Source organism: Chroicocephalus ridibundus, chromosome 9 (genome assembly GCF_963924245.1).
Source record: "Chroicocephalus ridibundus chromosome 9, bChrRid1.1, whole genome shotgun sequence".
Taxonomy (NCBI): Eukaryota; Metazoa; Chordata; class Aves; order Charadriiformes; family Laridae; genus Chroicocephalus; species Chroicocephalus ridibundus.
Genome location: NC_086292.1, coordinates 33,377,567 through 33,402,204, shown reverse-complemented (window position 1 = coordinate 33,402,204; position 24,638 = coordinate 33,377,567). Strand labels below are relative to the sequence as shown.

Genomic DNA, 24,638 nt, shown 5'->3' with positions numbered 1-24,638 from the left:
CCGCAAAAAAAATTAAAAAATTATATAATCTGGAGTTAGAACAAAACCTAACCCAAAACACTGCTGATGCACACACCCGCTGCCCAGCTCACGTCATCTGGGCAACTGTGACGTGACCGAGGCAGCCCAGCACACATCCCGGCCTCCTGATCCTTGGCTTCGGGCAGCCCTGATTTATTTCCACAGCAAAACCAACGTATTTTAGCAGAGGCATAAGACTCCTAAAATAAGCATTGTGTGACTGGCGCAGATTGGGATCCCATGGGATTGTCAAAGGAGTTGGCAGCTGCATCTGTCCTCTCATGCTATTCCTGGAGCACCAACGTTGCTACATTTGCTTATTTTGTATATCCATTAACTGAAAATCCTCTCAGATAAGCGTTACTGCTGTACACAAGGAAAGAAACACCATTTCACATGGGCAGCTAATATTATTATTTTTTTCCTAACAGCAGCATCAGAATTCTTCTTCTGCATTTGCAATATGTGAACTCTTAAATTTCTTGAGTTTTTCAATAGCAGAAGAGACTGAAATCTCCCCATGAACTTTGTTATCTCTTGTTCGCACGTTGACAGCATTATTTGCTTTCTCCTTTTCTCCAACCACTGCAAGATAGATCACAAACAATATTAAACTGACTACCTACATTACAAAATCAGAGTCTGGGCAAACTACATGCCCAACATTAAAACTTAGATGATATTCAGAAACGTAAGCTCGTGCAATTACCTAAGATGAAGTTATACTGGGCCAGCTGTGCATTTCTAATTTTCTTGTTTAATGTGCAACTTTGATCTAGATCCACATCTGACATAAATCCTGCTTCAAAAAATTCACTGCAAACCTACAAAAAACCCAAAACAAACCCACATAATATTACAGTATATATCCTACAACATAAATTTGTACATGCTGTAATCCCTGATTTCTTCCAATAATTAATTCACGTATGTGCATAATTTTGCTCTTGTGAATCGTTGTAAGGAAGTCAATGAAGCGATTTGAAGAAAACCACACACACACTTAAGGGTTCAGCAGGACTCCAGCTGGAAGACAACAGGAGGTAACCTCCGTATCAAATATTTGCTGCTCCCCTCAGACAGCTGCACTGCGGAGCGTCAAAAATGTTTCCTCAGTCTGAGAAAGGAGAAAGAGGAGAAGGAACGAACCCATTTAATGCATGCATTAAAAGAAAAGCAGGGGAGAGGGGTAAAAACAACCATGGTCAAATGAAATGTAGTCACGAGTATACATGTGCTGGGAAATGGGAAAAACCGTCTCTGCCCCTACTTTAGGCAGATAATCCTGTAACAAAGCATTAGCTAGCATGGCAAAACATTAGTCTGGCCTCCAGAATGTTTCTTCCTTTAATAATTACTGAAGTATGTACATAATACCAGAACCCAAAACACTTAAAAGTTACATATCCCTTTCTCAGGCTTATACAAATTTTAGACTAGATGGAAAAATTTACCTCTCCCCTCCAAATATGTCTCCAAAATTACTAAAGCATTCATTCTTTATTAGGAGCTATTAGAACTGCTTGCTACTCTAGAAAGGCAGGCCCTGCTCTCACCTGCCGGGCGTACTCTTCAGAAGCAGGTCCCACAGGCACAACCATGACCTGCCGTGGAGACAGCCAGAACGGCCTGGCAAGCAGGACAAGAAAAATAGGAGATAAGGTTCATTTTACATTTGCATTCATATCCACAGTCATGTTCCCCAATAATAATTTATTTAGTTTATAAAAAGTATTTACATTAGCTAAGGATGTTGGATAATATGTTATCTTCCTAAGTTCACATAAAAGAACAAATAGATTGATTCTAGTAAAATGCCATAAGCAGAACTTCGATCTTCTGTTCACTTCCTAGCTGATTTCACAATTTTAAACAGAGTTTTATTTTTTTGCATAATTTCCACTTTTATTTATAACTTGATAGTGAAACGTGGACAGTCAGACAGGTGACGGAAAGTAAGAATTAACTCTTCCTTAAATACATTAACGAAGAAATATCTTCAGAGCCTATTCAAGATGAAACAACACATCTTACAGGTTAAAAAAAAAATATTTCATGTATTAAGACTAATTCATGCCTGTATAAATAATTGCTTTATATGTCTAACATCTTCCCAGTACAACAGCATGATTTTTAAGAAGAGAGGAAAAGGAATAATGCAGCACATATACATTCAATTACAATTCTTATTTCTGCTTTATCGTGTAATTTTTCCGGCAATCTCATGAACTTGAATTTCTAATAATGAACTATTAACGTAAGCGTATCATACAACTCAGACCATAAAATCAGACTTTCTCTTCTTGTAATCTTACCTACTAATTCCGAGAAAATTCTAGGGATATTATTTTGCATTATAATACATGAGACATTAAGGAGGTATTTTCTACATTGTTACACATTTCTTAGAGCTGCATTTGTGTCACATACCATTTTCCTCCATAATTTTCTGCTAGAATAGCTATCATTCTCTCCACAGATCCCAAAATAGCTCTGTGAATAATCACTGGCCTTTTCTTATCATCGCCATCCTTACTGAAAAAGAATAAAGTTTAAAAAAAAATAATTCTCTTAGCTCACATACAGTTAATCCTACTAATACTTTTGATTCTACTTTTCATGAAAAGACAAAATGCAGTTATTTATAATTAGGCAAAATCTATCACTTTTAATAAACATGTACTTTCTTTAAGTCACCTGGGCTTTTAAAGGAATACTGACTAATCATAGTGACTTAAAATAATCATGCCTGTAGCTAGTGGCATAGGCACAAACTCCTAGAGTCTGAGAAGATACTGAACTGACTCAGCTCCATTTCTGTGTAGTTTAGTATTTGATGTTCTTCCTCATTCTTTCTTTTCCACGATGTCTTGCTTTTATTTTGCTGCACAGGATCTCACCTGCCCTTACTGTTCATTTCTTACCTTAAATTACAATCCTCTGTGTAAAAAACAAGCAAGTTGCTGTTCATAGTAGTATTATCACCTACCAAAGAGTTATGGTATCTACTGTAGAACATACAGCAGGACAAAAGAGAAAACCAGTAAGAAAAACCACCCAGAAAACATGTGTTCAAGTCAACAATATTAGTTCACTCAGTGGATCAATACCCCTCCCTCTTCCTAGCCTGAAGCCAAAGTGAGATTTTCATTAAAAACTGCTCGCATTTGGTTTATGTTCAAAGTTAACTAACTTTATCTGATAAAAAGAATGAGGTACTTATTACAAATATACTAGCTCCTTAAGAAATGTTTGAATTTGTATGCAATGTCTTCAAAGGAGACACAGTGACTGGGCTGGAAGTGAAAACTGACTTCGAGTTTTCTTTAGCATTATGTATGATCAGTTGTCTTCAGAACTGGCAGACAAGACAGATCATTACATTTTCCTGCAATCCGTATTATTTACAATTGAAGTGACCTCTCATTACAGTGAGGAAGTATCAAGTTCATGAGTCAGTTCTCTACTTACCAGGGACATCTTCCCTCCTAACGAGGCTGCTGATCGGGTAATCATTTGGTAAGCGAGCAACAGAGCATTAATACACCTCAGTTTAATGGGAGTTACAGATAATGAAAGTAATCTTTTTTTTAATTGTTTAAATTAAAAGAGGAAAATACTTATCTTAACCACTCACCCAACGTAAGTAAGATTAAACCGAATGGGTAGCTGGAAGTCAAGTTGAATAGTAGCACATTGATGGTACCTGCCAATAGCATCTTTGATTTTGATATCAATCTGTAAAGCAAAATAACAGTTATTAAATATAGTTTGCCTGTACTCTTGTCCATCCCAAAGCTGTATTAAAATCCCGATTCACTAACCTTAGGACCATAAAATGCTCCATCTCCTGGATTCAAATTCCATTGCACTCCGAAGTTATTCAAGCTGTTTTGAAGTTGCTAATCATAACAATGAGATAATAATTAAAAAAAAGGTATAGCAGGGCCTTTCATTACTCTTAAGTCAAAGCATTTGCCTTTGAAATACAAAGTAAGTCAACAGGCAGCATGACTCTTATTGTTCAAGCATTTAGTCATTTATGGTAAATAATCCTCAAATAAGAGTAGTTCCTTGTAAAAATGTTGTGATTAATCGGAAAGAGAGATTAATAAGAAAAATCAACTCAGTTCAAGATAAGGAGCTAAGTAAGAAACAGAAAGTTCTCATCTTATACAGAAAATTCACATTTAATGTGACATTTTTCAACAAGCATTTCCACTAAGGACCATGTTTAGCATCTGATTTAGGCAATTTCACTGTTAACATGGAAGAACTTAGTTAAATATCCACCTTTGCAAACACAAATATTAAAGGTTTGTTTGCTTTTAAATTAATTACCTTTTCTGCACGATCCCAGATCTCTAACTCTCCTAGATAATTTTCTGGTCTTGTAGAGAGATGTAGTTGAAAGGAAAAACCAAAGACGGCATACACTGACTTCAAGAAATCAAGACAGCCCTTAATTTCTTCTTCAATCTTAAACATAAACAAAAGATATTAATTAAAATTTACTTAGATAAAAATGTAATTGGATATACTGAATTCTTCATAATCAGAATATAAGAGTCTATTAGATTTTTAAAAAAATCAATCACATGAAAATGACATCCTACAAACCCAAGTCTAGGTAACGGGTGAAGAGAGAACTGCAGTGGTGAGGCTTCAAAGCATGGCAAGAAAAATAATATTCTTGTTAAGCCTGGGCTTCTGGAGCCAAATTGCATGAGTCAGACTCCACAAAATTACATGAATTTATTCACATGGCTCCACTAGAATCTATGGCATTACTGACAAAACAAAAGTATTTATTCAGCACTAATATGGAAAACAGAAGGTCGTCAACAGCTTTTTTTCGTTGCAGGGGGAGATGGGAGATACAAAAGATTTTACCTTTGGGGATTTGATGCCCAATGGATCTTTCTAAAGAGGAAAATCCTATACAGAAAATCTTATTACATAATTCACAATCAATAACATCCCTCAAATAACATTTTTTTCTTTTGATATAAGTATTTTTTAATTTCAAAGAAAAAAATAAATAACACAAATTATGTCACTGCTATTTGAGAAAATTGTAACAGAGAAGCTAAGTTCAATGGACTATTGACTTAAGCAATATTGCAGGAGGCTAAGAAATTGGGAATACCAGATGACTGAAAAGGAAGCACCTAAACCTATCCAAAGAACCCATCAAAAGCAGCATTATGCTACAAAGTAACACAACAGAAGAAGGTAAAGTTAAAATAGTTAGGGGATATTTTTCTTATTTAATGTTGGTTTGGACTGTGAGGGGAGGGGAAAGGGTTCTTTTTCTTTGGTTGACTGGTGGTGGGGTGGTTGTTGTTGTTTTTTTGTTTTTTTCACCTGTTCTATTGTGCAAAAGATGTGAGCATCATCTTGTTGAAAGCGCCTTACGCGAGTCAAGCCACTTAAAGTCCCAGAGAGTTCATTTCGGTGAAGAACTCCGAAATCTGCAAGTCTAAGAGGCATTTCCCTCCATGATCGTGGACGATGGGCAAACATCAAGCTAGAAGGAACAGGAAAGAACCCTCCTTTTACCCTTCTTATAGAAGATTTAAGACAACACAGAAACTAAAACAAGATCAGTAGAGACAGTAATCACATTTTTAAGTATTTATTCATTCAGATTGTCTGCATCCTAAAAGGTAGTCAAACAGAAGTGCAGCACTTGGGAACGTATTGCTAAATACCACCTAGAAAAAACACCATGAGACTAACGATCAAGACTGGTTCATCTGTACCTTCTTTTGGTACACCACATCTGATGTCTATCTCTACCCAACAGGATTTGTATTTACTAGTGATACAGGCTAGTTTAGCATGCACAAACCTTGTTTAGTGCAGACTTACTGAAAGATTCTCCTACAAGAACTGTATTTGGTCTGCTTTGGGACACTATCAGGGGAGCTCTCTAGACATGCTAGGTGCTTAGTAGTCTATTGTAAGCATACATGATAACGTGTAGTAATACTGCTTCCGCCCCTCCCCGCCCCAGCCCCACAAAGTATAAATATAGTAAAATAAGGAGGTTTTCATTTGAGAGTACAAACCAGTGTCCCGGACAATTCATCGGTTTAAGGGCAAAAGTTTCCTTCTCAATCTCAAAAGAGAACATATTTTCACTATAGTGCTGCCAGTGTCCTGAAGCCTCCCAGAGTTTACTGTTGAAGATGTTTGGGGATACAACTTCAGTAAAATTACGCCTGTGATATTCCTCCTACAAAAGAATTCAACATTTAAAAGGTAATAGAGCTTTTGACAAGCAAAAGCCTGATTCTTTTTAACGGTGTTCTTGTGATGGCAATTTAATGGCAGACCGAAGGACTACTGCACATGTAGGTTTTACAGGACAGGAACGGGCACATGTCAAAGCTTTACTCTGCCCTGGTTTCAAAAAGGTTAGATCTGTATAACCACAGTGAGAATCTGGTATATGTTTACATACATAGATGTTTCACTTTCTGAGGATAGCTCAGTGCTATGAATGGCCTATCACTGAAGATCAACAACCTATATTAAGTTGTTAGGAGCTACGTTAGTTTACACTCACTCGTATGAAATCCACAAGCGTGTTATAAAGAAAGGCACCTCTGGGGAGGAAAAAGCAGCTTCCAGGACTCAAGTCATGAAAGAAGAAGAGTTCTTGCTCCTAGGTAAATTAAAAAGAGAATGCTGTAACACCACTTCAGATATAACTGCAGAATGGCAGAAAAAGACTATTTCACATATGTTGAGACTTTGTTCACAAAAATGAATTATTATAGCAAGATGACTTCCAGAAGTCTACAAGTTGTCAACAACAGTAGCTAGTTTATCTATAATTCTTACTCTTAGAAGTTTGTAATAACGTTGTTTGATTGATACTAGATAATTTGTTTTTAAAAAAGCATAGGAGTAATCATCAAATACTCAACAAATATTCAAATCTTAATAAGTTAACAGAAATAAGCATGAACACTTCTGTAAAGATAATTTTTCTACTTCTTCCCTTTGTCTCCATTTTCTGTAAATTCCTCAGTGGTTCTTCCTCTTCTGAGTTACCCTCAGCTGTTCATCTTTGCTTATGAAGGCCCTTCACAGTTTCTTCTTTCACGTCTGCCAGTAAGTGAGAGGTTCGTGCCTCTTGGCTAACCAGCCATGACCTTCACTCACACATGAGTTTTTCAAATAAATGCCACCCTGCTTTCACCTGTACTGCCCATTATGCCTTTAAACATCCACAAAGCCACTTGTTATCCTCTCTCAAATACCCTCCCCGTAACTGCATCTTCTCTACAAAACTACAGCAAAGGTGACAACAATTGGGAGACTGCATGCCAACATGACCACCATCAGGTCACAGTCCTTGTCTGTGTCAATCTAATGTCTTCCAACTTACACTCAATTTAAGATTAAATCTGTTCATTTAAATCCAGTGGAGGAATGTATAACAATATTCAAAACAACAGCTGAAGTACTGCACGTAAATACACTTAACTATTACCTTATTTATCATAGAATGGTTTGGGGTTGGAAGGAACCTTAAAAGATCATCTAGTTCCAACCCCTTGCCATGGGGAGGGACACCTTCCACTAGAAAAGGTTGCTCCAAGCCTGTATTTATGCCTATAATAAAGAGTGATCAAATCATATTATTTATACAATTTTTGTAGAATTAAAATTTTAAAATGCAACTGACACCAAGAAATTCAGAGACCTGGGTCCCATTCAAACTGTCAAAAAATGGAAAAAAACAGCAAGACAGTGAATTTTATTACAGAAGCATAAAGGAGAAGTAGACTGTGAAACACTGTACCTTTCCAATTTTCCTATGGTCCCTGTTTCTGGCTTCTTCCTGGAATTTTTCCCATTCCTTCATCATTTTGTTATCAGGAAAGGATATTCCATATATTCTCTGCAGAGTTTCCATGTCAGATTTTCCTTCCCAATACGTAGAGGAATTCTGATGCAGAAAAACCCGTACTTTAAGATAATATTATATAATCTCAGGGAAAGGAGAAATAAATGCTAATGCATTCAAGTGTTATGATATTTTTTTCCTTGGGAAAAGAATTATATGCAGTCATCCAGCATTTGTTTGTAATACAAAGATACTTGCACTGCCTTTAATCAGCATATTAATACAGAACATGTAAGCGAAAGTGACTGGTCAAGCCATACTTTTATTCTACTTAGGTACGTTGTTTCAACTGTCATCATGGCACGTTTCATTATCTCGCATTGTATCTTCTAAAAAAGAAGATATACGTTCAAAATGATGCAGTAAGAAAACACGAAAGACAAAAACAAAACTAACTCGCTCTCACAGTTAAATCCCAGCTGTTTTGACAATCTAACACTTAATCCCTGAAGCTCAGAGTTCTATAAACTTCAGTTAGGAAGCCAGCAAAGGCAACTATGATGAATGTTCCACTGAGGTCAGACTAGTCAGGTTACCAAAATCAGCATCTGCGACTAACTTAAACTACATCATAACAAGAGGTATCTGCAAACTCCGTCTCTGGCTTTCCTGTAAGCAATGTCATTTTTAAACAGCAGCACTTGCAGATCTGCCAGTGTCCACTTTACCTCCTGTACCTGAAAGATACCTTCTTACAAGGACAAAATACTATTTTCTGACCCAATGAACATCTTGGACGTTCATTTACTGCGGAATAGAGCATGCACACACACCGCACACAGATGTGACAGCTAGTAGACAGATGTGACAGCTAGTACAGACTCACACTAATACTACAAAGTGCAATGCTCGTTGGAGATGCTAGCACAGGACTACCACATTAGCTCAGGCATCGCGCTTCTCTGCTTCTGTAATCGGTTCCACAGCTAATCTAGTCACTACTAGCTTATTTTTGCAGTACTCTTCATTATAGCCTAAGCATGCATGTTACTGCACTAACACTCTGATAAAAAAAGATGCTGTTTACTTTCACTGATGTACTATATTGGGATGGTCAAGAAGTGGTAAACCTTAGAAGCAAATGAATGATGAAAGGCTGTAGTTCTACTTGTACGATGGGAGCATGAAAGGAAATGATGGACTGTTTTCAGAGTAAGCAAAGAAACAATACAAAGGACACTAGCATAATCACTTCAGGAGAAATAAATACCTAAATAAATCAAGTGATCCATAGTTTAGTTAAGTTTTAATGTACAGCTAATTTAAATTTACCTTAAATATTTTAAGGGCTTTAATTTTTCCAGTGTGTCTCACATGTGGACCCCTGCACAGATCAATCAGTGGACCACATCTATACAGCAAAAGAAAAAAGTGTTTATTTCAAAACACTCCAACACTACCTGAAGCAGAATATTCACTCAGTAAATACTCAACACACTTGATCCATTATCAAGAGCATCATAATACACTCAGCAATTCATATAGTTCCATATATAATCTTTGTTAATGTTGTCCAGGAAATTTCAAACTATGCACATCAAACAGAAGAAAAATGTTTTTGCCATTTTTCAACTAACTAGTTTTATCCCTGGCAATTCAGTGAACAAGAACCTCACCCCAGTCAACTAAGAGTTAGCTTTACCCATTATCCAGCAATTCAGTGTCACGAGTGGGAACTTATATTAATCCGTTCACTGAAAGCAGGGGGAATGAGTGAAAAGTGGATTTGCCATTTGTCCACAAATTGAGACCTAATCTGTCCCAGCAGAGAAAGAAAAGATCTGATTTTACATAAATAGCAACATTAAATTGCAAACTTAAGTCCCAATCAGACAAGTATTCAGAAGTTAGAATAAAAAAAATTATTATTCTCCTCTCAATTTAAATGAAGTATACCTAATTATAGAAATACTTCATAATACTTTTTAGCTTGATTTTGTTTACCTGTATATTGTGGTAGTTGGTGTGTTCACCTTCTCGTTAAGGATTCGACACTTAAACTTGTTATACTATGTGGGGAAACATGAAAAGTCAGAACCATCAATAAAATGGCTAATAAAATTCTATTTTAAAAGTATATATCAATAGTGCAAACACATCAGTCACACAACTAAGAAGTCACATGAACACATATATCTACGCAGAAGTTCAACATCCTTTCAGACGAGTTATAAAACAAGAGGGGAAAGAGACAAAAATATCTTATTTTCCCTGAGGGTATGTTAAGCATAGTGATTACCACCTGAACACCTCAAAGTACTTTTGAAAGGCAATTAAAACACCGTACAGTGAGACTGTAATATTCACTGTATAAAACAGAGGACTAGAGGACAGAAGCTTTTTTTACTTGTCTCTGCAAGTGAGACGGATTGAACTTGTGCCTTTCGTATAATTTCTTTGTCATCTCATTGAGCTCGAGGTGGTTTTGTGTAATAAGAAATTGTTTTTATTATTGTCTGAAAACATCCTGAACGCTTGGAGAGGGTTATGGAAAGGGGGAAATAGGATGCTATTCTTTTTCTTTGTTTTCCTAGAAAGGTAGTGTTCTGATGAATGAGTCACGTGCATTATTTTATAAAAGTTACATTTTAAAAGACCATTGTACTAGAATCGCAGCTACTCCAACGATTTACCTTAAACATGTCTAACAGGATCTCCTTTTTGACTTCCAGCCTTTCAAAAGCCTGCTTCTCTTTTATGATATTTTTACAGCGGTTCTCTAGTAGTGGGAATTCCATACTAGATACACCTCTAAACAAACAGACACAGGCAAAGGAAATATAAATTAATTATTTTGATATTCACATTTAAGTGATCAGTTTCTAGTAGTCGAATCTGAAAAACATGGGATGTGTTCTCATGGTTTGTCACAGTATTTTCTTAGTTTCTCACAATTGGCTGTACTTTCAGACGCTAAACTCAGAAACACAAATGGTATCACCCTGGACAAACCCACTGCCATCACTCCTAGAACAGTCTTTGACATGTTTAAATGTCTGGAAGATCTGTAGCTTAAAGTATATACGATTTCAGAAAAAAGAAGAAAAAAAAGGCTCAACCCATCTAGCAAGAGCTAGTTTATCAGCTAACGCAGATTCGGTATTCTCCCTGACTGCAGAAAGATAAACAAGCCAAAAACCAGAATTGTAAAGCTGTGCACAAGGATTAGAAGAGCAAACACCTATATGAGTCACATGCATACGTGCCATTTCTACAAGTGACTATGGCACTTTGAAACCAAACTCCCATGATTCTTCAAGGAAACCATCTCCTTGTTATCTCCCAGGAATTTCAGAACTTCAGAAAGTTTTACCCAAACACTCCACATTTTTTCCACACTCAACAACTGCGAGTCTTAAGGAGCAGGTGTCTGAACACTGCTCTTGAATTTAAACATACACACACACTCAATGTGTATGTATACACAGACCTATACTATAAAGACAACTAACCCGTCAGTTTTAAACCATACTAGATACACGATTTTACTTTTAACATGCAGAAACTTGACTGAGCAAAAATAATTTTAGCACTGAGCTTCAATACAGAGTATCAAAGTTCTCAGACACTGAAATTTTACCTGTCTTCCATGTACATGTCATAATAAAATCCATTCTCAATTGGTGGTCCATAGCATAAGCAGCCCCCAAAATAACCTTCCATGGCCTCTCCAAGAATATGAGCACTTGAATGCCAATAAACCTGCAAATAAAGTCAGGTGAGCAAGTCATGGGGTCATTGGCATTGTGTAACTAAAAAGAAAAAACAAAACAGAGGTATATCTGCAGATGGGAAGTGCACTGAAGTCGATGTCGTTTAAAGTCTGTAAGAAGTATAACAATTTTATGTTCTCATTTTGAAATATGCCAAATGATTAATATTTGGCAGATGTAGCAACAAAGCCCCATCATATTTCAGTCTGAAAGATGATTATAATTCTGCACTACTCCATCACCTTAGTACTTATTGTACCTTGTTCATTTAGAACTTAGTTTCTGGTCAGTTAAGCATCTATGCAATACTAACCGTATCTAAAGCAACGTAGCCAATTAAGTTACCATTGATCACATATATTCCATTTATTAATAGGATTGTAAACCAAGTTACCCAAAATGCCAGAAGAGGGCAGTCAACAACCCGGTAGATCAATGCCAGTCTTATCTTCTACGTCCCTACTAATTCAGACCCCTTCATAGCCACTGCTACAAGGTAAAGCCTTTACAGGCTCCTGAAATGCCTCAAACAAGCTTAATCACGTAAATAATTTTTTGACAAAATGAAGTCTAATTCTAGTGCATAAACATAGGCTTAAGACTGAATCCCATAAAAAAAATATTGTGTGTGTCACTAAGTATATTCATAGTTTAATTAAGGAAGACACGCCTACTTAAGTTTCTCATAAACAATGCTGGTACAAGGAGGTGTAGATTTTATTTATGACTCAAATCTGATATTGGACAATTTTCAGAAAACTATAAGACAGCCTCACTGTTGCTTTCAGTGTCTGATCTTCAAACACAAGTCAAACCACAGAACACATGTCTTCGAAGACACCAAACTATTTAAAATTAGCATGCAAATCAAGACATTCTGTATGATCTTGTTTGATAAGTAACCTGTTTATGTAGAAAATAAGGGAAGAAGAGAACACTAAAATTTTATTCACCTATAGATTACAGGTACTTAGTATTTCTTTATCGAATTATGACAAGTACAGTACTCTAAAAATTTGGGGGATATTTTTTTTTCTCAATTCAAGATTTTAAAAGCATAATGCTGCAATTTAATGTCATTAGTTCCTTCAATCAATGAGAAACCAGTCAGTATTTACTCACAGCTTTTGCTTCTTCATTATCAAATGTAAGCAGCTCCAGAGTACAATCTCCCTCCAGTGGACGATCCAGGTCCCACAATTCACCATTCACTTTGGCTATAACTGCATTTGAAGCCAACACTTGACTAAAAAACACAAATGATGACAAGAGACCAAAATATTTAGGCTCAGATTTGCAGAAGTGCTTAGGTTTCTAAACCCTGTGAGACCCCACCCACATCTCATAGCACCTGAAGACCTTTAATTTTTGTTTCTCTGGTCTTCTTAAACACTATTCTACTTTTAAGGTCTTCAGTGGTTTTCAGTGCCTGGGATCTGGAGGAAAGACTGTTCCTAACAACACTTTCCACTGTTATCTGGTAGCTCACAAAACTTCAGATGTCTCTATTATTCCTAGCAGTCTCAGTGACTGTTATATTTTTTAATTGGAAGCAAGCATCGCTCAGAACACTAACTTCAGCCAGTTATTTCTTCTGCATCAAGCTGAAGTTTCGATGACGCTTTCCAAATACACCATCCACTGACCATGACATATACATTTTATGCAACAAGGTAAGAGACAAATGATAGTAACAGATCTACGACTGCAAAAGTACAGCTCCTTCAATCTGCAGGTTACCTAACTCCTACAGCTAATTGGTATGGAGTGGTTTTCCAAGATTCTCCTTCAGCCATCGTTCCATCTGTCAGGGTAATTTTGATAGGTTTGCTCTCGTTGGCCACCCTGTAAGCTAGCAAAGCATCATGTTCTTTTTTCAGTGCTTCATAAAGCTTCAGTCTGTCTTCTATGAAGCTTGGCTCACACTGAACCTGTAACAAATAAATTACATTATACACGTACATATTTGTGAAAGAAATAGAATAAAAGGATTTATAGTGTTTATGCACCCCTAGACGTTCCCACTGAGAACAGATTTCACTGTACTAGGATTCATACCGATATGCAGTAAAGCATTTGTAAATAATTATACACAGGATAATCCCATCCAACTTGCTGACTATTTCATAGTGGCTTTCCAATTTTCCAATGCACCTTCATCAATCCGGGCCTAAACAGCTTTGTGAGTTTGACCTCAGAAAGCAGCCTACATTCCTTCCCGAGCATTTGTATTTGGCTGACACCCCAGAGAAGTCTGGATCAGTCCAACAAGCCCTCACTCCTGCCAGTCCATTCAAAGCATCAGAGTCAAATAAGACAATTCGTGGGAAGTTTCCTTTAGTTCAGCATAAGGTGAATCATTAAGATATACTGAACTACAGCTACTGCTGACAACATCCTCTTCCAGTTATCAATGCATGCTATTTAACTATTTGTGAACTACCACTTTGTTTAGGAACCACAGTATTCTGACAAATATGTAACAAATCCTTTTGTTACATAAAAAGTAGACATCTAAGAATGCATAAGTAGCCCTACTAATTACATGCAAGATGCAGGTCTTAGATAATGCTTTTTTTCTATATGTATGCTATAGCAAGCCTTCTTCCCAAAATCTGGGATTGCAAGATACAGCAAAGTATTTCAGATTTCAGCGCCTTTTCTGAACGTATCCAAACAACACTCCTTCTTCTATTATTACGTGGCATAAAATAACCACTTACATCATTCCGATACTGGTTCACAGCCTCATTTCCTTTCTTCTTTTCCTCTTTATTTTGATTCACTGCGGCAGGTGGACTTACACTGAAGACTTTCTGAAAACAGTGATAATACGAAGTATATGCCTATGCCTTTAAGACTTTTCCCAGCAATCACTGAAACAAACCAAACCAGTGCAATGCTGGGCTTTAAAAGGCAATTACAATCAAGTAGGGTATGTCTTTAGTATAGAGGAAAGACTTCTCATGACACATCTAAATTGTGTCCTTCTGATGTTGAGCAGACACAGCGCAAACCTGCTCACCAAGCAAAACCTTCTCAACCCCATTTCCCCAATTTCAGTACTGCAGCCATCACCGGCAAGATCTCCACAGCGAGACCCTGGGAGACTGAAGCGGGCTAGCGAGCAATAGAAGCAACTTTCGGTGGCCTGACGAACAACTTATCCCACCCTCGGGACTACCGGGAGCGGCGCCGCCCGGTGCTCGGGCCACACGACGAGTGCGGAGAGACCGCGAGCGGCCCCCAACCCTGACAGCCCCGCCGGGGCCCGGCGCCTCGCCCCCGCCCGCCCCCGTCCCTACGGCCGAGAGAGGCCGGGCCCGCCCCACAGCCGGGATGGCGGCGGGGGTCTCCCCCGGCCCTACCTCCTCCTCCGCCGCCCCGGGGCCCGGCGGCCGCTGCTCCGCCCTGCCCAGCTCGGCCTCCAGGCTGCGGCGCAGGTGCAGCAGGCGGTAGCGCAGCTTCTCGTTCTCGGCCCTCAGCCGCTGCAGCTCGGGGCCGCAGGTGCCGGGGCAGCGCGGCTCCTTCAGCCGCCCCACCTCCGCCATCAGCCAGCGCAGCTCCTGCTCCTGCCGCCGCACCCGCGCCGCCGCCTCAGCGGCCGCCGCCATCTTCCCTCGCTGCCGCCCCGGCCCGCTCCGCCCGCCAGGACCGCCCCGCCGCGCCCCGGCCTGCCCTCCGCCGCCGAGGGACTCCCCCCCGGTGACGGCGGGGCGCCGGGGCACGGCCGGGTGGCCGGGGAGGCCCTTCCTCGGCCGGTAGCTGCGCGGAGCCCTCGCTGCCGCCGTGCTAATGCACGGTGAGCGGCGGGGGAGCGCCGGAACCCACAGCGCCTGTCTCGGGCTCACCTCAATTCACCTGAAAAACTTCTTTGAAAAGCTTTTTTTCTCAAATCCTCATAAACTGGGATTGCAGGGACGAATGCCATCACTAATTCTCGAAATCCCGATGAAGCCACTTTGTGGAGATCATGACAAGGACGAGTAAATTGTAATAGGGAGTGGAAAAACACATCAAGTTTGCTTTATGTTCCCAAGTATCCAATTTAGCATCTCTGGAGCTCCTTTGCTATTGAAAACACAGAAAAGCAACGCTTAAACAATACCATTAAAGTAAATACATGCTTTCAAAGACCTACATGTAATATCACCAGTGTCCTGGTCCTTCCAACGATTATCCAAATAGAAGGATAAAGACAGAGACCTTGTGAGAGCATGGAACGTATGGATGGCACCCACCTGAACGTCACCCCACGGCCCGTGGGTCAGCGCGGATGGCAGGTGGTCCACCCCACAGACCACCGAGCCCCAGCTCCAAGGTCTGGCCAGCCCCAACACTCAACCATGGCTGGTTTATCATCCTTTCTCTCTGATCACCATCCAATAAACACATCACCTGCCAGAGTTGCCTACAGCCACACTTTCTCCCAAAACCAGCCTGGATCCAGGTGTTCAATGGGAGTTGAGGTCTGCAGGTAAGAGAGCAACATGGGAAAGATGAATAAAAAATGGCAAAAGCAGTTGGGCAGAGGAACTGAACGCCAAAATACTGTCACATAAGCAATAGTTCACACAGCACTTGCCCTCCCACCCCTATAGCAGATCTCACCCCAGCCCAAGGCATCCTTCCCTGCCACTTCTGCAACTCCCGGTACAAGTCAGTCGCTTACCCCTCCACCTCTGCAGGCCCACGTAATCGGGGTCACCTGTTTTCATAGTTCCACACAGGGCAATAGGATTGCATGAACACTGTTTCAAAGAAGGCATTTTTGTTGCCCTTATCCAAGATCCATTGCACACACTGTAAAAGAAGTAGTTTTCACATCCTGGTGTCGCACCAAACAGTTGTGCATGTCGGGGAGCCAGAAGGGCCAGCTGCATCCTGCAGGACAGGGAGACCAACGCCATGGCAAGGCTGGCAGGACAGGGGCTGGCCAGCCAGGGCCCAGCCTCACAGCACAATCACAGAATAGTTTGGGTTGGAAGGGACCTTTAAAGGCCATTTAGTCCAACCCCCCCGCCATGAGCAGGGACATCTTCAACCACGTCACATCCCTCAGGCAAGCCTGGGGGTGTCAGTCAGGACCAAACAGGAGTCCAGATTGCCAGAAAAGTTCATGGTGATGAGGCAGGTCTGAGCTCAAGCCAGGAATGTAATCCACAGGTCAGGTCCCATGATAGGAACTGAGGCCAGACACAGTGGCTACCAGGCAGGTCCATGGTGATATGGCAAAGCCAAACCAGGAAGCCAGGTCACAGACCAGAGCAACAGGAGCCAGGGCCAAGCACAACTCTGATAAAGTTCAGGCAGAGACTGGCAGTGCTGAGCTGAATGGAACCCCTGGGCCCATTGTCAGGGGTGTGGGTGGAGGCCCCAGGTGAGGTCGGTCAGGGCCATTACGTAAGGCCAGTTAATCTGTGCTGTGTCCCCCTTCACTATTCTCATTATGAAACAATGTCACCGTCAAAAAGTGTGGGTCAGACTGTATCCTGATTTGACTACAAGGTGAAATAAACACTGCCAGAGCTTATTTCTAGCGGATGCTTCCCGTTTGACACCAATTCTTCTGAAACTGTCTGAACTAAAGAGCATCTTTGCACAAATTGCGGAACTTGGTATCAAGGTAAATAATTTGAAGAGGTTTGAGTTGCCAGGCAGTCAGGTCTCAGAGCTTGGAAAGACTGTACATCTATTGCACACTCAGAGAGTCTGCATTGTATCATTTACAGGTCATTGCAGTTAAATCCCTCAGTTCTCCATCACAAATCCTTTATTTCCACCAGGTGTTCCCATGTATCCTTTTGTCTCAAATACTTCTTTGCCATCTTCAGTTTCTCTAGTTTCCTCCCTTGCTTGTACATGACACCCACTTCTCTGTATTCAGTTTCTTAACACACACTTTCAAATTTTTGCCTTTACCCAATACTCAGATTTTGAAAGGTGTGGATTTTTATTAGAATTCTGGCAATTACCAAATCAGAATTTTAGCACTTTACTCTCCAGTTTACACAACTGTAAATAACTACAAGGTATGTGAGAAGGTAGAGAGTCAAGTTTTTTATTTGTCCACAGTTTGATAAATTTCCTATGATATCACCCATTTTTCTTTGTGGTTTTAAGATTTTATTACAACATACTTGAGATTAAAAGGATATAGTCTTTACCAATAAAAATAATGGGGACATTTCTGGCTCAAAACATTGTACTCTTTTAGGAAAAACCTGTAAATGATTCAGTGCATGGAGCCCAAAGACAGTCCTATACCATACAGTCACAAATGTCAAGCTGTCATTCCTGTCTGCCATTGCCCTGGATGACGGCTGTGTGTACAATTCACTGGCTGTGTTGACCTGGTCACGTTACACCAACCGTTCTTCGCATTTTCATTGCAGAGCACTGTTTTCTCCCCCATGAATGCCCAGAATTCTTTAACAGCTTTGTAGTTAATTCTTCTAGTCATTCTGCCCCAGCTAAACTTTTTAATGCCTTTTTTTTTTTCTTTTCAAAAAACTGGTTGTGTTATTTAAGGTATATTGAGAATATCCCTCAGCAAACGGATACCTATGTACATTTTTTATTTGCACCAATTCTTCCTTACTTTTCTGAAGAGATGCAACTTGCCAACACCTCTGTCTATCATTTATTAATAGCAAGGTCACTCTTCTTTGAAGATGGACCGTCATGGGCAGAACTGCCATGGACATGTGTAAAAATAGGACATACTCCATAGCTTCCTTTAAAAATTCATTTCATTATTAATCTGCCAGGTTACCTATTTTTTTTAAATTCTAAATTCACTACTGTGCAGAATTCATTGCTCCATTTAGGATACTGATGACAATCAGCATTATCAGCACAATAAAATAAGCACTGATTTAGTTTTGAGGTTAAACTCTGAGAAATGTATTCAGATTACGTCCTCTGTATCTCATCTTTGGGCACTGTCTTAAGAATCCAAAACCTGTAAGATTGGGCTTGCTCTAGCATTTACTGAAGTAATGGTAAAACTTACCATCAGAAGTTATAGTGGCGGAGAAGGCTGACTCATAAGATGCTGTCTAACACGTGGAGCGCCCAGCTTTATCAGGATCTTTTACCTGCTGAGATATTGCGGTATTAATATTGGAAAAACTTTTGAGAGAGAAACAACTTGGAGCAAAAAAAAGCATGAGGTTTCATTGACAATATGGAAAGAATGGGGGGATAGTATCCGTACTACCCCTATGGAGGTTCAAAAATCGAAGGGAATCTTAAGAATTTGGCTTATAAAGGAGCCCTTACTTTTAAAGGTTGCCTAGAAGATGTGCCAGGTCTTTCAGCAGGTTGGCTACTTTCTCTGCCTACTGCGCATTCCCTGTGTTTAGGTGGGCTACCTAATTGGAGAGCAGCAGATGCCCTTCACCACCCATCTTCCCCCGAGTGGGCCACCTTTCATGGGGTGCATGATGCAATGCACAGGTAGCTCTATCTGAGTAGATTCAAGACGATTACAGAAGCAGCATGGGAGTCTCACTGCTATGGTCAATAAGCCATAACATTCTAAACTGGGACCATTAATATGGCTTAAAATAACACATAATTCCACTCGTCCTTACTCCAGATAATGCATCACATAACGAGGCTTGTTATATCTACAACCAACCACAAGGTGACAGACAATGCTTCCAAACAATTCCGCGAAGCCTGGCTAGTTAATTGTTTGGCTAGTGATATACACAATAAAATTCCTAAATTATTATATGGTCAGTGGTCAACTTTAATGCTGACTGATGAATACTTGAAATTTCAGAAACAGAAACAGCCTGACAGGGGGATACGGTGGTTGCATCTCAAGATCATAAGGACTGAAAATATGATAAAACTTGTTTTCCTAAAAGCTTGTCAAAATATTTTTGTATGCACAATAGGTAAAGTACCCTTAAGAAAACTGCAGGTAAGGCCACCCAAGTGAGGCCATGGCTGCATTATCAGTCGGAAGTAATGGAAAGAGAAAAAATAGACTAAGAAACAGGAGGAGGAGGCAGGAACTACTCATAGCTTTTCTACACTGGGAATTTATGTTGACAGAAAGTACGAAAACAAGAGCCAAACGTCCACGTATTAAGCATCATTTGCGTAAGGGAGGTTATGTAACGTGTGATCCTCAATGAATGATTATCGGTGGCAGAACACCTCCACTGGGATTGCAGTAATCTCCTCTCTTAAACCTGGTTCAGCAAATGGACGCTTTATTAGGTTTTATTTTGCTTGGACGCAACTTAAAGATCTAAACATGCAGAAATGTCGTTCTTAACATTGACATATTTACCTTCACCAAAAAGATTTTATGCTGTAACCTCTTTTTTACCTTTTGCCTGCAGGATTACAAAATATTTACAGAAACATGCTTTCTAAATGTGTAATTCCATTGCACTGTAAAACTAATATTTTATAAAAGAATAAGAAGTGGAGGGCATTTATACTGTGGTTTGGGTCTGGCCTCTGAGGAATACAAAATTAAAGTGTACAGAAGACACTTTATTTTATGTCCTGTACCAGCTTGTACAGATTATTTCAGTTTGATCAGCTGTCTCCTTGAATGAATTATTTTTTGCAAAGGGATATCTTTGAAGATCAGTTACAGAATTAAAAAGTAACAGTAACTAAGCAATTCTCAGTCTCATCATTACGGTTCAGAAGCTGTTAACAGTTGTAAAGGGCTAATTAGTGTAATGTAATCCTCTTAGGAGGCTGCAGGCATTGAGCTAGATTTCTTTATAATTTGTATGTGGGCCTTCTTTATTCCATTAGAATTACAATAATTACAGACAGCAGTATGTATTTGCATTCTACCCATCCACATTATGTTTACTATGCATACTGACTACTGCACCATAAATGCAGAGGTAGAATTTTCTATTTTCTATTTAAATATCAAAATGTTTGGAAGAACAGCCAAATCTTGGTTTTACAACTGTGCAAAATCTACCAAAAGAGAAAATGAAAACGGGAATAAGTGGCTTTCTGAAATCCCAAGAAATCAGAGAGAGAAAATACTGGAAGAGCTGGATGTGAACAAAGTGCTGTCATATTTGGTTTACAAGAGAGTCTTTTCCTTGGAGGAATACAAAGACATTTGGTCCCAGGAGAGCTGCAAGAAGAGAACTGAATATTTTTTAGATAAACTCTCTTTAAAAGGCCCAAGTGCTTTCTCTGCTTTTTGTTCCATTTTGGAGGAGGTCTGTCCTAACTTGCTGACATGCTTTCTCCTTGGCAATGAAGGTAAGGTCACTGTCTGCTCTGAAATGCTTAAGTGTATATTGGTAATGTCTTGGAATCCTTTGACACTAATAGTTATTTGCTATAATTAGTGTTTACTTTCTCTCTTGCACTAAACAAGAGAGAGTATTTGCTGTCTTTATGGTTCTGTTATAAAAGAGAAAATAATGGGAAGGAAAATGTATTAAAAAAATATGTGTTATTGTTATACTTTGAACATTTAAAGTGGTAGCAAAATACTGTGTATTAAACATTGCTGCGACTAATGAAAACAAGTCAGGAATCGTAAAAATATTCCTAAGTACTGCTGATAATGCTTAGCTCAGAAATGTAACACTGATCTTTTACTTTCCTTCCCATTTCTAAAATATTTAAAATTAGATTGAGATGTTCTGTAGGCATAGTGCCCGAGTGATTGATCCCTTTCACATTTTTCTTGTAAGTCACATTATTTACTACACCCATCTGTAAACAACTGCATGGAAAAGGCTGCATTACTAAATATCAATGATAACGATTGCAATTAATCAAAATGTTATTTGGACATCAGGCACTATTCATACCTATTTAAGAAACAACGTTTTACTACATATTAGCAAAGATAATGGGAAAAATACGTGCAGAGTGTTTACAATTATATCCTAGTGACCTATTTTTATTTTTTGTGCCTGGTATATTCCAAATTCTAGTCTTTGAAGTCAGCTAGAGTTTTCTCAGCAATGACTGCAGGGTTGTGCTCAGAGGTTATATTCAGAATGTCCTTTTAGAATTTAATTAAAATAGTCATGTCGTTTACCAATCCGTTCAGTAACAGGTTTAAACACCTTAGTATTACAACTATTTATAAATACAAACCAGTAATTCTGAGTACTATCAGAATTGTAATAAATTAAATAAGAAAAATTGAAACCTAAAACCATTTTGACCTTTAAAATAGCTGTAGTCTGTGTGCTGTCTTGAAAACGTGATTACTTTTAAAATCGTCAGTTAGAGATCCAATTACTCGAGAAGGCAACAGATTTACTTATGAACAGATGCCCATTTAGTGTATCTTTTCAAGATCAATTTGCAGTACCGTTTTCTGGCAGTTACAAGAAAATCAAAGACAAATGTTGTTGTGGATTTTGATACACTCAGAATGTATTTAATGGACAACCACATTATGAAAAGGCTACTTAGGGCCTCTTTACACTATAATTTTTTTTAAAAAGCATACAAATATAAATACAATGGATTATAAATACATTCTAAAGCCAGGTCTTTCAGAACACACATTTTGAAATGAAGTTTTGGCTTCCTCTGAATTAACTGCGGAGACAGCACAGGGATATTTTTATACCACCTAAACATTTCATGTAGGGGCCTGTCACAGAACAGACTTAAATTTTCTGGTGGGTACAAGGTTTGGGGGGTAGTACTGGTATAAAGCGTGATGGCCTCGGCAGCTGGGTGTAAGTCAAGGACTCTGTCTCCCTGACAACATCATAGTAGATACTGAGAAAAAAGGAGAAAGCCAATGCTGCACATTTCCAGAAGAGTAAAGGATACTGTTGGAACAGTGTCCCCAATCCATTCTGTCTGTCTGTGCCTTGTGTAGGCAGAAAAATGCCTCGGGCTGCCTTAGCTCAGCCACTATTACACTCTTCCCTCCTTCCCCTCCCCCAGTAGCATACATCAAATGTGCAAAGCTAGTTTTAGAATTTCTTATTGCTAATAATAATCTACTGGATAGCAGGCAAAGAAAAACACATGCTATATATTCACATTAATTCATGCACATAATCTGTTTAAATTCATGCACGCATATGTTGCAGATTCAGTTAAATGGATTATGCATTATGGATTTTCATGCATAGTGAATTTTTATGATTGATTTTTGATAAACCCTGTTACAAGGTACACAGAAAGGTATGATGAAAAAGAGCATTGTTTATCATTTCCATTAAAATCATTTTCTCCTCCACCCTATAAAAGCTGATTGATAGGACAAAGGAATCAAAATGGAAGGAATACTGCCTAGATGAATGATGAGAAGTTGCTCTGCCTGTGCTATGAGGCTTCAACACCGCGGCTAACATAGCAGTTGTGTGCCATCCCCTCCACTGTACTTGGTAAAGAGACTCTTTATGGCAGACTGACTGAGCACACAGAATAGAATCAATCCCCATTATCGATCAACTGCATGTACAGTGGGGGCCAACTGCTGTTTTCTGGACCTGCCCATGTTGGCAGATATGGGTATTTGAATGTATTTCCATTGTCTTCATGCCCTACAGAAAGAACCATTTGACAGGTGCTGGAAATGTGGCATGGTTCCAAGAGGTCACTCCGCTTCCGGACTAATGTAGCTCACTGCAAAAACTGTAAACTCTGCTAGTGAAATGTGGCCAGTGAATGATGTACTGTCACTTGCACACAGTTGATTTAACAACACTTTAAACTCTTTCGTCCCATTATTTCAAAGAATTACACCCACAATAATTTAAGAGGTGTTATGGCAGTATTTATTCTTCAAGACTTCATTCTTCCACTCTTCTCCTATAAAATTCTCATTATAGTATAAAGCAAAGCTCCTGCTGACTCCACAGGAGAAACACTTGGTTGTTACTTGTCCATATGATACAGTAGGAAATCAATTCCTCATTGGCCAGTAAGGAGTTTGTATGGAATAAGAATTTCAGGTTTATTTCCAAAATTCCTATAAATTGTCTGACCTGTATCTCCCAAGACTATTGGAAATGTGAATAAGGAAACAACTTTATCTATAGAAGGTCAAAATATATTATGTTTACCTAAAATAGCCACTTACCCAAATGCAACATCACAGTTACATCAAACTGTAGGTGTTATTTTGAACTATGCATCAGCTATTAAAGAAATGTCTTTATTGTTATCCAGATCATATGCACAGACGTTTCCCAGGGTTATCAGAGCAAACAAAACTGAGGGCTGTATCAGGGATGGAGCTGCATGAAACCTGTCAGATGAGTGACCAAGAAGGAAGCCCTTCTGCTGAGGAGCAACTGAATCAATCATTCAACAAATACAGGTTAAAATTATCAGTGTCATGATGTCTTTAATGATCACAATATTTCCTGTGACTTAAGTTTCCACGTAAGTGAAGTACACCACTGATGCTTTCAAGAAATTTTTCATCTGCATCTGATTTTACTTGGCATTTGTAAACTATGATTGTATTTTGTATAATGAACATATTTTGATGCTGATGAAGGCTGGGGGTCCCCTCTGGTCTTGACTACACGTATTCAGTAGTGATGCAATGCACTGATGCTGCTGCTTATTTTCAGTGTTCAAGGACTAGGTACGTAAATAGAAGTACATTTTACTCATAAAATTTCTTGTATGTGAGAGACAACCTAAGTTAATATCACAGTTCCTGTTATTTTTATTTATTTTAAGAGGAATAGAAACCAAGGAAGACCGATGTAAGAACAGCATGTAACTTGATACATGCTGGGATACTGGGATTTAAGTCCTTGCTTCAGAGATTTGAACCTAAAAAGAGGACACAAACAAAACTTTGGAAAGTCCTAAAATGCTGCATTTTATGTAGATAGTATTCAGTTTAGGCATTTGCAGTTGTGTGTTTGGAATCATGTCCTTAATTCAATAGGGAATCCTGCTGAGAATGGACTAGAGCTCTCAATAGCTCATTAGCTGTTAAGAAACACTGAAGATAATTTACTTATGTCCAGCTA

The 24,638-nt window shown here is 39.0% G+C and overlaps 1 protein-coding gene and 1 long non-coding RNA gene across 2 annotated transcripts in view; both read right to left on the bottom strand.

Annotated features, from left to right (window-relative positions):
- On the bottom strand, positions 1-15,368 carry LOC134520930 (threonine--tRNA ligase 1, cytoplasmic-like). The gene is made up of 19 exons (XM_063346824.1): positions 15,027-15,368; positions 14,382-14,474; positions 13,399-13,589; positions 12,781-12,904; positions 11,526-11,647; positions 10,579-10,696; positions 9,890-9,954; positions 9,218-9,296; positions 7,841-7,987; positions 6,596-6,694; positions 6,096-6,262; positions 5,389-5,551; positions 4,363-4,500; positions 3,846-3,923; positions 3,659-3,759; positions 2,452-2,556; positions 1,578-1,650; positions 731-845; positions 1-606 (listed from the first exon to the last, which is right to left on the bottom strand). The coding sequence occupies exons 1-19, from the start codon at positions 15,270-15,272 to the stop codon at positions 458-460; spliced, it is 2,373 nt and encodes a 790-aa protein (XP_063202894.1). The 5' UTR covers positions 15,273-15,368; the 3' UTR covers positions 1-457.
- A 518-nt stretch (positions 15,369-15,886) lies between these two features.
- The window catches only part of LOC134520931 (uncharacterized), a 34,651-nt gene continuing 25,899 nt past the window's right edge, over positions 15,887-24,638 (bottom strand). The window contains exons 5-6 of the long non-coding RNA XR_010072583.1: positions 18,674-18,761; positions 15,887-16,129 (exon numbers count right to left, since the gene is read on the bottom strand). This is a non-coding gene — a long non-coding RNA (uncharacterized LOC134520931). The remainder of the gene's footprint in view (positions 16,130-18,673; positions 18,762-24,638) is intronic.